Genomic DNA, 13670 nt, shown 5'->3' with positions numbered 1-13670 from the left:
TATCAAGCCTGGATCGTGGACCAGATCATGCATGAGGGCGTCCTCTTCGTCGCCAGGTATAATTGCGCTTCCAATGTCCCGCTGGTGGGAGTGGATCCTAGGCCGAGCCGCGATCCAGGGGAAGGCCCAAGTCGGCAGAATGATGGCGAACTTCCAGACAACATTATCCAACGGCAAATCCAGCGACGATTCCTGGCAACGCTCTACAGTTCTGGCCTCGAAGGGAAATTCGACGCCCTCGAGGATCACGAAACCAGGATCGTCCCGTCCAGTCTGGCTTGGTTCGCAGAAGCTCTCAAGCGAGACCTCTTCACGGCAGAGGCAGAGCAAGCTCGGACGCAGCAGCTCATATCGATCTTCGACGTGGATGGACCATGCCTCGTTGCTCCCGTCTTCAACTCAGACTGGGAAGTGCTGCCTCGTCCTGATATCAGAAGTATGAGTATCTGCTGGGTGGTTGAACTGGTGGAGAAGGCCAAGTCAGAGAGCCATGGGAAGCAGAGCGCCGCTGTCGATGAAGAGCAACTCATAATCGGCGGCAAAGGAAAGGAATCTGAACAGAAGCCTGTTAAATCTGACACTCATGATTTTATGGTAGGCGGCAAGGGGAAGGAACCTGAGCACTCACCCTCTACACCCGACGCTGGTGATCTGGGAATAGCCTCAAACACGGAATCTGCCGACCCAACTTCGTACAGAGTGTTGGATAAGGTGAAGGGAATGTGGCAAATAATGGACCTGCCCATGCAGGAATACGCCTTCATCTAGTCTTGAGGCAACCTGAGACTTGCAACAAAAAGACGTACACGGGAGATGAGCAACCAGCCACGGGCACGTTTGAAAGAAGACAAGCGAAAAGAAAACAAGGATGGTAACCAAAGTCAATTAACATGACGAAAAGGCAAAAACATACAACACCAGGTATTCGCTGGTCGTCACCGACCCAACTACTAATCCGGCCCTCATTGGCTTATCTATGGGAGAGCGGACGGGATCCCGAGTTTTCCAATGGGTATGGTCGTATGTGCTGGGAGAGCGAAAGAAAATGTCTTGAGTAGGCAGTGTGAAAAAAATTCTCGTTGTCCCAGCCCCAAACATACAACGATCCTTTTGCCCGTTCACAAATCTCAAAAGACCACTGAAAGGCCCAGATTGTCAACAGCAGGCACTGCTCTTCAAATCCCCTCCAATCTACCAAACGGTGAAAACGGAAGCAAACCGTCTCGAAGGGCAACCCCCAAGCCCTGCCCTCCGTTGGCTGACGGCCGGCCGGCACACATACACACACATACACTTCACCGGATTTATCGGCTCTCGCCCCTCGCGCCCCCGGGGGTGAGCGGTCGTATCAACCATAGTACGGGATAGCGTCCTCAAGGATACGGGACACACGGAGGATATTGGCCTTTCCGCGTGACAAATCGTATTACTAGCCAGCCCTCAGAAGCCGGGGAAGAAGAAGGGCTGCAACCACGACACACATACACGCACACCACCATCTTCGGAAACCAAGCGGCGGTTGGTCGGCGGTGGTATCCGGCTGTCTCGGCGCGTTGCCCGGAGTAAAAGCATCGAGCGAATCGGATAGTGTATATGCCATATATCGCGAGATCTTGCATCTCTCTTGACAGCCACTGCCACAGCCAACCACTTGGACGAAATGGGCAAGCCAGCGTAACATTTGGGATTCTGCTCGTCTCCCTTCTAGGAGACAAGTAGGAGAAGGGAGGAGCAGGGGAGAAACCACACAAAACTCTGCTTTGCTTCTTAGGAGCTTTGCTGGCCCCGGGTTGGACGGCAACAACCGACGAGCGACTGGTACCCTTGTCTCGGGTATGGAACACGACAGAATAACTTTCTCCCCAATACTTCAAAGGCGTAACCTTTGGACGGAATGGTCTATCAGACTGCAACGTTGACGAGCGAACTGTCAAAATCCCCTCTTTCTGCGGCGCCCGGTCAGTCGACGAAGGGGGCGTATCAGATGACAGTCTCGCAATTTGAAAATAGAAAGAACCGAGTGATTCGAAAGCCCTGAATGTGCCACAGCATCATGCTGAGCTGAGCGTCTTGCTTCGCTGGCTCGGGCTTGAGCTGTTCGAGGCCGGTCTGCTGCATGAGGTATGCCTGGCACATCCAAAATTGGGCGACGCGGCCTGTTCTCAGAACGAAGCATGAAGTGGATGGCGAATATGGGGATTACGGCCGTTCGTGCCCTCACATACCCAACACCAAGGCCACCTGCAAATGTGCTCGTTGGCTAGCGTGCGCCCAGAAAGGCGTTTCCCTCGAGCCGCAACGCACTAGCACAGCTGCAGACGGGCACAAATGCTGGGAAGAGTGCCTCCCAATCCAATCGCAACGCTTGAAGCGCTTGAAGCCACAACCCCTCACCTGCAAGCCGCAAGCACTGTCTGATCTGACCAAGTATCGGCAATCGGCTCCCTTCCTGAGAACCAATGGCGGCGTTTTAGGGCAAGGCTAGGCGGGAAACGCCTGGAGACGACGGGACGTGCTGCAAACATGACCCGTCTCGGCATATGAAGCTCTTGTAAGGTCAGTGCAGGCCCCTTTCCTTACCTAACGTCCCATAGCTTCATCGCCTCAAGGCGACCGCGTTCCCTTAGAGCGTTAGACCATCCCAGGTCGACCTGGTCTGAACATTGGTAGTGCTACCATCTAAGGGGAAGTGCTCGGAACCCTCCCGCGCCAGCCTTGTTTCAACGACGCCCTATCAAAGAGAAGCATCGACGATGTTGACTGGGAGGCATAGCAGACGGCGAGCTGGCCTGATGGAGTTCAACGCCTTTCCACCCCGCTTGGGCCAGCGGCTGCCAAGAGCCAAACGTAGGATGCGGAACGCAGGACTTAGGAGGAGCGGCCTACGTGCTCGATCACGACGCCGCGGGTGGTCGTCCTGAATCAAGTCCACCATGGCAATCATGACCATGCCTGGTATGTGCGTCTGCGGGAAAGCGGGTTCGATGTTTCGATGGATAGAAGTTTGCCTGAGGAAACTAATCATTGATAAGTAGACGCGTCTGTGTTAGCTTATTCAAAGACGTGGTGAAAGCAAGGAGGAAAGACCTAGCAGAGTCTCCATAGAGGCGGTTGGTGAATGAGAGGATTGGTGAAGAAAGTCGTCAAGGGCTGGTAGGCCAGGATGCAACGTGGGAAAAACCTAGTGCGGGCTGTGCAGGGAACTGTACAAGGGTTCGACGGACCACTCGCATCTCTGGAATCTTTGGGCGGAGATCAGACGATGCGGCTGATGGAACAGAGATCGACCGCTCCTCCAGCCTGAGCTAGTGTAGTCGCCCACCGTCCACGGGCTTTAGCCTATGTGCGTCGACCAGGGAAGGCGTCCTGTTCGTTCTGGAAGAACGACACGTTGAATCGCAGCGAGTCTCTCGGACTGGGGAGTCTGAGAGTGGGTGACATTGACAAGCCCACTTCATATCGTTGTAGGCGGGCCGGAATTAGAGTTCGCAACTATGTTCGGGAATTAAGGCCACCAGCCATGGTTTGCCGCCGAGAGAAGAGGGTTTGAATTTTGGAATGTTGGAATGATGGACGTGGATATGTGAACTGTCAATGTCATCCGGTACCGACGGACATCGAAGGTCGGGCTGTCTGTGGTTCCTTATTGGAGGCGGGTCGTGAAGGATGGATGGAAAACCAATGGTACGAGACAATACGATATGACCAGCCGCGGGCCGGAACGGCATTGCTGATCAGTGCAGGTAGGGCAGTTGCAGGTACTCGATGGTCTCACTATCGAGTGCAATGACAGGCGCAGGCGACGACAGTTTCCAGTTTTGAGTGTGATTGATTCACCGGCTCGTTGGCTAGATGGCAAGCGTAAGTGACTGATCATGTATTCCTTCCCAAGTTTCCCATGGAATTGTACTAGTGGTATGCAGGAAGCAATTGCTCACCTTTTGGCAGGTCTGGGTTGGTGTGTGGTTGGGCTGGTGGCGGCACTAATTCACCTAAACGACATGGGAGCCGCTGCCGCCATGCATGTCGAATGCGGCCGGTCAACGTTTCCTTGGTACCGACGTCGCGACTCGAGCCCAATGCGGTTCGCTCGTCAACATATGCATGCATATGTATGTACATTTATCCGCACATGAATAGTGCGGCACGCAGCGATGCCCTGCAGTGCAGCCAGGCGCCACTATCTATGCCCTCGTAGCATACCACAGTAAGAGACTTGACGCGGCATATTCTGACATCTGCCCTCTTGTGACGTGGATATCGATGGTTTGCTGTTTGAACGGCGCATGCACACATCACGTCCCGTCCTGTACGCCCCTCAATTTGCATCATGTTGTACGTGCGTAAAGGACCGTGTTCGAAGCTGATGTGGATAGCGTAGTATCCGTACCGGTTGCTGGTGACATTCTTGTTGTGTATTTTATCTAGGGAGTCGCGCCGCATCGACGCATCGAATGCGCAGCAACGGTGCAGAATCGAAGCGGTGACCCTCAGGTAGGCGAGAAACAAATCGAACAAGAAAAAGAAAATTTCAAGCACAGAATCTGAGCGTGCCGGATTCAGTGCAGCGCAGCAGATCCGGGGGTCCCTGTTCGACAACGGACGCGGACAGGGAGTTGGATGGAAAACCAGACGAGCAAATCGCATCCATTTGCTGGCCAGCAGCCCGGATAATGGAATATTGCCGATTACAGAGTCCCCTCTGGTTTATGGGTCTCCCGGTTGGTTCGTCAGAGTTGTGTGGAGCACTAGGAGACGTTCAGTCCGAGTTCCCAGCTCTCCAGCCAGTTCTCCAACCAGTCTCCAATCCTTTCCAAGCCAGTCTCATCCCAATCCCAAACGACTTTGCGGGCCGAGAGTCGCAGGGTGCACGGAAGTTGTCGAACAGGGGCTCCTAGCTTGACGGCGGGAATCTGAGCGTCACAGTTCAAAGGGTCACCTTCAGTCGTCAATGTGAAGGTCTGAAGAGGGTTGAGACCGTTGACTTGACATGGGCATTCTGAGCCTAAAGTCAGCTTTGTTTATCGTCGTCTTTCGCAACCGATTGGATCCTGAGATTGAAGCTTGTGGTGAGCCCCTGCATGGTTTGCTTCGGCGCCAAGTCTGTCTCCCGCACCCAGCTGCACGTCCGTTCCGGCGCGGTTCGCGATTGGATTATGAGCTGGTTGACAGGTGCAGCAAGTGTGTGGATGAGGTTGACTCGAGTAAGTAACAAGCTCTGCTCGCTGGCATGACATACCATCGATTTTCATGCCCAGAAAGCCGCCGATACAGGCCTATTCGTGAGGTTTTCGTACAGAGAGCCGAGAACGAGTCTGACCTTGCCGGTGGGATCCGAATAAAACGGCGACAGGCTGCGAACCGCCGACAACGGCCGGTTATCTCGACAAAATTTGAACTTTTCTCATGCCCCGGAGGAGAGTCGCATGCGCGGTTGGAAGTCTCCTGGCCTGCCTAAAAATAAAGATAGGGACAGGTGGTGAAAGCAGCCGGGCGTCGTCTCTGGAACTGCAACGCAGCAGCGTCTTTCGGCAACTGTCAAGCTGATCTCATTTCGCGTCATCCGAAGCCATGACAGCTGGGTGGTTGGGGATGAAGGAAAAGAGGATATTGTTCAAGTAGTTGGAGAAGGTTCAGTGCAGCTAGCCATGATGTGTTTCTTCATCATCCATGTGCTCCGAACGGTAAGTTCCATCGCTTGCCAATCCACCGGGACCGTGGGAAATGATGATGGGATGGTTAGGCGCGGCAGCGTAACATTGTCTAAAGAGAAAAAAAAAGTTGGGATTCATCTTCCGCACGAGGGCGAGAGTCAGCCAGGCTCAAGGTATGTGACTGTGTGCCTGTAGTATATTCCATAGTGTATCCGTACTGTCTGGCTTGATCCACGTCCATCAAACGGCAAACCGGGTTCCATTATGCTGGGAACCTAAGTGGTGGGGGAGCGGTACTTTCCTGCATCTGGGATCGTGGTTCCATCCGGAGGGAAAAAGCGGAAGATTTCTTGTCTTGACGAGAGACGGGAGGAGACGACAGTCCCAACGACAGGGAAGCGGTGCCTTTCGGGTTAGAGGAGCGAAGTGGAGTGGGAAGACCCGTGTGTGGTCCCGCCGGTGGTGCTGTGGACGGATATTATCTCGTACGGTTCTCGGTAAGGTAAGGTATACGCTTGTTCACAATTATGTCAGAGTTGTGTGGTTCCTTATCTGCCGCCACGACGGCGGGTGAAAATGGGCGCGATGTATGGGATGACTGCAGAATTCGAAGTGAGGAAGGAAGTCAGGGTGAAGTGGAAGAAGGCACGTTTCTCGCAGCATATGCACTTACATCATACATGCACACATACATAGAGGCACATGCATATAGACGGCAGCGATCTTCGGTTTACTTCAACCCCCGCATTGACCAGGGGGCCCTCTTCTAGACCCTGCTGGGATCCTCCCATGTTACTTGAACCTGCGTTTCCCTTTTGGGACATTCTTGCGAAACGTCCCTTGACCTCCTCTTTCTCCTCATCCCATCCAAGTCCCTTTCCTCACGCTTCTCACCTCACCTCGTGCCTCGCTCCTTACACCTGTCCTGTCTTCAACTCTTCTCTCACAAACCAAACGAACGCCGTGACAGCTTTTTTCTCAGACAAGACATGCAACTTGTACCTTCTCGAGTTTCTGCTAGCTCCATTCCACTATTCAAGCCCCCTCCTCACCCCGGTCCCATGATCCATCTCCGTCTCCTCCTTCTCTGACCTTCACGGCCACCTCCGAGTCCTTCCTTACAAGTTACCTGCCCCTTTCTCCATTGTCATGTCGTTCATATCTCTCCCCTGCCCTCCTACGGTGTACCCAAGGTACAAGGGGCCCTCGTCTCTGGGCGGATCAACTGAATTGAAACATGTTCTACTATGTATTATCCACTCAGTCTTCTTTCTGCCCGGTGCCTCAGGACTGACTGACTGACTGACTACCCAATCCTTACCTGCTCTCTCCTCGCTACTCTGCTGCTAGTAATCGCAGCAAGTACCTTGCCCTCGCCTTCGCGGTTTGACACACGCAAGTGTCTCCAAGAGGTAGCTCTGTGAGTGTGGGTGTGAGGTGTGAGGTGTGTGCCAGGTACTCGCGCGAGTCTTCTCTTTCCAGCTTGTCTCTCTGCTTTCCTCAGTCAGCTGGAGCTGTTACGGATGGTAGTTGATACAATGGCTGGCCTGTCTCAGCTTTCCTTTCCAAACCTGACCCGTCCAGTTTTGTCGTGCCGAATGTTAGCCTTGAAAAGTCTCTTCCCTCCACCCTTCCTCTCTGCAGATGGTCTGTCCTTCCAAGTTCCCCATCCCTCATCTGCTCTTCTTCCCGTTCCCTTGGCCTCATCCTGTCTAATCATATCGCCTGGGCGTATTTTATTCTTATTTTTGTTCTTTTCTGGCCATTCCCAATCTGTTTTTTTTTTTTAAGTCCGGGGGCTACTAGTCTTGTCTCACTTAACCCTTGCCTTGCCTTGCCCTGCTGTCATCATCATATCTGAGTTGGCCGGTCCGCGTCGGGCCAATATTGCGACTCCATTCTCGTGGGTTTCCTTCCCCCATACTATTTCGATCCAAGGTACATTGCGTTGTACCGTACGTACACCTCGACACATCAGCCCCATACACGCACATACGGATACCCATACACATACATATACACATGCGTACATACGTACCCAGCAAGCATCCTTCTGCACCTCACCTTGTCTTCTTCTTGCAGACGGCTTCTGCGAGTTAATGTAGATGGGCCCCCGTTGACCCCATCATATCCCCATCCAGCCCATCCCGGCCCTCGATCCGACCACTCTCCTCCACCGGTACCTCCTCATCTTCACTACGCCATCTGCTCCTCGTTGTCGGCGTTCCTCTAGTCGCTTCCGTCCCGCAGTCGCCACACGGCTAGCTAGCTGCTGCTGGCTTACTTGGGTCATCTAACTGTACCCGCTCGTGACATTGTCCGCAAACAGATTAGCCCCGTCTGTCAACTGGCGGATCATGACTTCGGACCATCCTAGCTCTCTTCAACAGAACAACACCTTCGAATTTGATGGAACCGTTGATAAGACCCTTACTTCCCCCCTCTGTGCCAGCCACGAGGTCTCTTCACCTGCTACCTTTCCTCGATACCTCTCCCCTCCCCTGACTCTCTCCTGCTCCTACATGTGGAAGCGCCACATGTCGGCGAATGGCTACCGCATCCTCCCTCCGTGCAGCGCCACAGAAATGGTCTCTGAATGACCTCAGCTCCGAGCTGCTGGCTCTCATTTTCGAGCAGGTAGGTTTTTTGAGCGGTTGACAATGCTTCAATGGCTACGCTGCTCCTCCTATCCCGCAATTGCTTACCAAGATTTTCCAGCTCCGAGAGATAGACGAGCGCGCCCTTGCTGCTGCGCGGTGCTTGTCCAGGCGCTTTGAGGCCATCGCAACTCCCGTCACCTACCGTACGATTTGCCTCAACGAGCGTATTGTTGCTCCAGACGCCGAATCGCGGTATCCTAATCTCTTGCGCAATGTGTCGTCCTACACGAACCACGTCGTCACACGGAGCGACCTAGACCCTGACGGCATTCGGCGGGTGCTGGACAGGGTCCAAAGGCTAAAGACTGTGCGGTATGCTGACAGTGGTCTTCACAGCTTTTGGAAGTGATTTGCTGACGATACTCGCAGATGGCACTATGTCGATGCTGAATTCCGATCAGGACGACTCTGGCTTCCGTCAGACGTGCTCAACCCCCAGCAGACACGATTTAATGGCACGAAACTGTTCGTCGAGGACTTGCCCCTGCGAGAATTCGAGGGACAACTACGAGACACCTACGTCCGAGCGATTCCCACAGACCTTCTTGTCTCGCTCAAGCTTGCGAGCCCCGCCCCGCCGCTCACGACACGATTGAATTCCCTAAAACAGCTGCTCCTGCTCTCCCGCCGCCTGGAGACATTTCACTACGAAGACCGTGGGCAGGGGACGAACTTCAAGTTCGCCCAAGGAGAGCGCATACCCCCGCTGAAAGACTTGGCTCTCAAGTCATACGACTGGAACCATTCGAAGGAGGACACCCGCGCCCATTGGGACTTTTCTCAGCTCGAATCGCTCGATCTGAAGTACGTGCCCGTCTTCAACTTCCTGTCGACTGTGGATTTCCCCGACTTGGCAGGCTTGCGACATCTACACTGCGAAGACTTCAGCGCCCACCTAGTTGATAAACGAGAGGAAGCAACGGGCGGTTTATACTTACTGGTGGCTAATCACATTAGGGCTTTGCAGACCCTCAATGTGACGTGCCACACCCGTCTGTTCCCACTGGATGGCATTTTGAGACATGGCGAATCCCTCCAAGTGCTCAAATTCCGTGATCACATGGGCTTTGGAGAGGAGGACCGACGGTGCCCAACGCTCTGGGGTGAGGATATCGCTATTTTGGCGCAAGGTCTCCCACACGTGCACACGCTGGAGCTGGACATGGACGTGGCCATGTGCGACCCGACCGAGTTCCTCCGCGCCCTATGCAGCTTCCGCAGCCTTCAAACTATCACACTACACGTCCAGACCGTTCTCCACGCGCTCGAGGTTGTTCACCCGGGAATGGACCGCGACTACGATGCGGCCTTACGCACTTTCCAGTTTCTGCTACGAGAGAAGCAGCTCGCGACGCCCGACGTGCCCTGGAAGCAAATCACAATTAATGTAGGCGGATGGCGCAAGGTCATGGTCCGTCGCTTCAGCGCTGCCTGGCGCCGTCAAAATGAAAACGGTGTGTACGCCGAGCGGTGTTTTGTGCTAGAGAGAGCCGACAACGGTCAAATGGCATATCGAGAAGAAATGAGCATCGAAGGCCGCTCAGCAACACCAACGCCCGATCCTCCGACGCCGAACATGGATACCGATTACGACTAATAAGGCCGAGAAAGGTACGGCCTACGTTCGTGGAGCGAGGAACGAGAGCAAAAAAAAACATACAGAAAGAGAGCGAGAGAGAGAGATTCGCATGAGATACCAGGAGGGACAAAAAGACTACAGCAGGAAGGCAGAAAAACTACTGGGAGGCACTAGCATATAGATGGAGGAGACTGGCGACGTCAGCACTCTAATCTTAATGATACCAACGATGTTCATGACCATGCACCTCTGGCCTATCTACTCATCGCATCACGAGTGCATGTTCCTGCAGCTCTTGCACGTCTCTGCCGCAGTGTTTAATGCAATTCGCCATGGCTCCAAAACGGGGACGTGGGCGCATACGTGCGTGCGTACTTGAAGCCCTGGATCGGGTATCCAGAACGCAGACGTAGAACGCACCGCTCAGCCGAACCACAGTCGGGTAACAGAGTTCATCACCCGTGACGTGTCAGGAACCCCTCCCCGAGTGCCCCAATCTCCTTTCCATCCCCGCCCCAGGAATAGTAATCCCATCTCCAATCGGGTATCGTTCGCGACTTGGCCTTCGTGAAGCACGGGGCAGCTAGGTGAACCCGCGTTGGCCAGGAGCGGGGTTCTGAGTGAGGTGAGGTGAGTCGTTGAAAGAGTAAGGATCCGTACGTGAGGACTGGACGGACATTTGTGAATGCGGTTGTTTGCGATCGTGAAGGGGGGGGGGGGGGGGGAGGGGGGGGTGGAAGGGGGGGGGGGGGGAGGGTGGGGGGGGGGGGGGGGAGGAGGGGGGGGTGGGGGGGGGGGGGTGGGGGGGGGGGGGGGGGGGGGGGGGGGGGGGGGGGGGGGGGGGGGGGGGGGGGGGCATAGAGGATTCCGAAGTAAGGCAGTAAGTAGTAGTGGTAGATTATCGCGGTTTTGGTGAGAGAGTGCTGAGAGAGGCATCGTCACCTCTTGGTTCGGAATGATTTCATCTCGAATGGTCTGGTGTCAGGATATTCGTTGGACCATGGAATCGTGGTCTAGACGCTAGACGAAGGGTCCCCGAAGCGATACAGAGATGGTTCAAGATACCCTGGAATAACGACCCGGCGGACATGAACCGACGGATATGGGATCACATCAATCGCGTGATGCATAACCTCAATTAGATGATTCGAACCAAACCTAAGAGTCGGGAACATCTCCAATTACTCATCCCCACCCCGGACCTCTTGGCCAAATCTAGGCACGGACAAACCCGAGATTACACGCTCCTTTCGGGTGCGCCAGGGGGGGTTTGCGGGAGGGTCGGGAAGGTCCTCCCCACCCCGGCCCTCCCCCGTTCCGCTCCGTTTTCCCCGCAACTTTCGCAGTAGCATCACACCGAATGGGCCTGTCAGGTGAACTCTATCTCTTACCGAAGCACAGACCCTCTCTTTCTTCACCTCGGTGAGAGATGCAAGATCGTGACCTCACCTTGCTTCACACCTTGCTCACACCGAGAGGTGGAGGTGCGCGAGAGGAGACGTGGGCAGAAAAAAAGAACGAGTAGATTTTAATGTTCCAGTAGATTCTACGAGTCTCGAAGACGTGTACTGTGCATTTCATCTTCGCTCCCTGACGCTGTGGTGGTTGATATGGTGGTAATGTAACTAAATGTGTTGCGGGTAAAACGCAATTTGCTGCCAGGTATATAACTACCCTGACGAGGGGTGGGCGAGCTCGTACGGACGTTCATATGCCTGTAGTACCTCTGTTCGATCAAAGTGATTCATGTATAGTTAACTTGGGGCTGATCTAAGATCTCGTGGCTCTCAAGCTTTGGTACCAGAAGTCCGAAACCAGGAAAATGTTAACACATTTATGTCTCGAAGGGCCTGAAGCCATGTTCCGCGGATAGAGCACCAGAGCGTCCCGAACTGGGTACCGGGCGTCTCCCAAATAGTCCTGCTTAGCTACTATCGGCACTTGAGCTCGTTCCTTTGCACCACGGCTCCTGAGAGGCTGATATCAAGCAGCCGATTTGCGCGTCGTAGTGTTTAGCCGAGAAGGGAAGGAATTGCTACTGACACTGGGGCATTTATCGTAGCCTCTTTTGAGTGATGCTACTTGCAGTTGTAAATGAGGGTTGAAACGTGTAGAAATGTGATATCAAACATTCGGAAGACAAACTTGCCTATGGATGTCGAGAGGTTGGCTAATTGACCATGAACGAAAACAGCACACTTGATAGTCTAGGCATAGCATGCCAAAAAGTCTCCTTCAGATATGTCGGTCGTAGCTCTGCAGAATGTGTCTGGCCAAGATTACCAAAGAGGAACGTCGTGGTTTGACCATATCCAGCAGAGAAGCCACCAAATATCCCCAAGGTGGATGCTTTTTTCCAGTCCGCCAAGGCTGCGTTAGAACCGCGAAAGAGTTCCCTGTGCAAACGCAAGCACTCGCTTGCTCGAATCTCAGTTTCTCACTCTCTCTCTCTCGGGTGCCTGCCATCCGTCGATCGAGATCCTGTACTGAAAGTATTGTCATCAGAGAGTGATCGTTCGAAAGCCTTGTAACTTGCGAGGCCATGGCTCCACACCGTGTGAAGCTACCTGGTCCCGTGACAGATTGATGGTCAAACATGGCTATCGCTTTCCGAAATCATATATGGCGAGACATCGCGTGCCATTGTAAAATCAGCCAAGGCCGGAAGTTTCCTGTGGCTGGCTGAAATCGTCTCTGTGTCTTACATCTAGAGGGGGTGTTTGAGTGCGAGGTACGCACGCCACCGGGCCGTCCGTGTAGAGGAACGAGACATGATTCCCGGGAATCTGGTCGAGTGGTGGACTAGCTTCCGCCAGGGGCACACCAAAATGACTTGTAAGACATGTTCCAGCCGCGCCGCCCTCGCTTAGCCCTCTGGAGTGTATTCCAGCGCGAATGATCCTGCGGATAAGATGCCTGCATAGTCTCCACCGTGCGATTTCGTGCAAGGCTTTGCTGGCCGAGAACTCTGTTTTCGCTGTCAGTACAAGCAACCCTAACCCTGAGTCGTATGACGAAAAAGGTGGATGCAGAGGGGTGAACAATGAATCTCGAGGCTCTTCCACGGCAAAGTCTCAACTCGATTACCTGTATGGTCGGAGATGTTCCCTTTTGTTCTCTACAGTTCCAGCACTTTTAGTTCAAGACTGAAGACCTGTCAAGACCGTAACTGGATTGGCGAGCCTGGTAATGCCTTGGGCTGGCTGAGCGCGGATCTGGGCCGTCCCGAATCTTCTTGCTTCTCCACACGCTGCGCAGATGGCATGGAATGTATGTGGCCATGACAACTCGATAGTTCCCCGAGGGTTCTTCAAGTATTGGCCGAGCGTCATTCCTCGGATTGTTAGGGCCCGGCAGGTCGGGTCGCGGAACGGCAGGAAGGTTTCGCAAGACTCGGATGGCTGACCTAGTCAGCAGGGTGCTCCGGCTCCCTCAGCTGGCTTGAGACGGTTGACAGCCTGATGGTAATTAGCAGGTCTCTCTCTCTGGAATGTTCGCCCTAGAGTTGTGTTCCCTGATAGCTTCCTAGAGCTGCCCACCATCATGTTTGGTCTCGGGGATGCTGTAGGCGCAGAAGCTCGGTAGTAGGTATGGGTCTACTTTTCGTCATATTCTCGATTCGCTTTTGTCGAAGGATAGAATGAGGTTTTGTCGAACAGTGAACAAGAATTTGACGTTTCGATAGGAATGACAAACAATGACTGGAGATCAATTGGGATCGGCAAACGTTCCCTGGCAACCTGACGAGAGGCATTCAAGGGAGGAGGTCAGAAAGGG

General features: G+C 53.8%; 5 protein-coding genes across 5 annotated transcripts; 3 read left to right on the top strand and 2 right to left on the bottom strand.

The window, feature by feature from the left end:
• Positions 1-27: 27 nt before the first annotated feature.
• On the top strand, positions 28-768 carry CTAM01_06244 (uncharacterized protein; the record flags this gene model as incomplete). The annotated part of the gene is made up of 1 exon (XM_060522271.1): positions 28-768. One exon carries the CDS (start codon positions 28-30, stop codon positions 766-768), a length of 741 nt encoding a protein of 246 aa, XP_060382999.1.
• Positions 769-1373: 605 nt separating this feature from the next.
• CTAM01_06243 (uncharacterized protein) lies at positions 1374-1856 on the bottom strand (the record flags this gene model as incomplete). Its single annotated transcript, XM_060522270.1, has 1 exon — positions 1374-1856. A coding segment is annotated over one exon (483 nt), but the record flags the coding sequence as incomplete, so codon positions are not given.
• Positions 1857-5081: 3225 nt separating this feature from the next.
• CTAM01_06242 (uncharacterized protein) lies at positions 5082-5458 on the top strand (the record flags this gene model as incomplete). Its single annotated transcript, XM_060522269.1, has 2 exons — positions 5082-5208; positions 5259-5458. 2 exons carry the CDS (start codon positions 5082-5084, stop codon positions 5456-5458), a joined length of 327 nt encoding a protein of 108 aa, XP_060382997.1.
• A 2009-nt stretch (positions 5459-7467) lies between these two features.
• CTAM01_06241 (uncharacterized protein) lies at positions 7468-7686 on the bottom strand (the record flags this gene model as incomplete). Its single annotated transcript, XM_060522268.1, has 1 exon — positions 7468-7686. The coding sequence occupies one exon, from the start codon at positions 7684-7686 to the stop codon at positions 7468-7470; it is 219 nt and encodes a 72-aa protein (XP_060382996.1).
• A 515-nt stretch (positions 7687-8201) lies between these two features.
• On the top strand, positions 8202-9911 carry CTAM01_06240 (F-box domain-containing protein; the record flags this gene model as incomplete). The annotated part of the gene is made up of 3 exons (XM_060522267.1): positions 8202-8291; positions 8373-8626; positions 8684-9911. The coding sequence occupies 3 exons, from the start codon at positions 8202-8204 to the stop codon at positions 9909-9911; spliced, it is 1572 nt and encodes a 523-aa protein (XP_060382995.1).
• Positions 9912-13670: the final 3759 nt, after the last annotated feature.

This window comes from Colletotrichum tamarilloi (assembly GCF_030869305.1).
Source record: "Colletotrichum tamarilloi strain Tom-12 chromosome Unknown Scaffold_17.1, whole genome shotgun sequence".
In the NCBI taxonomy this organism is placed as follows: Eukaryota; Fungi; Ascomycota; class Sordariomycetes; order Glomerellales; family Glomerellaceae; genus Colletotrichum; species Colletotrichum tamarilloi.
Note: the sequence above shows the minus strand (reverse complement) of the source record. Positions and strands in the feature narration are given on the sequence as shown.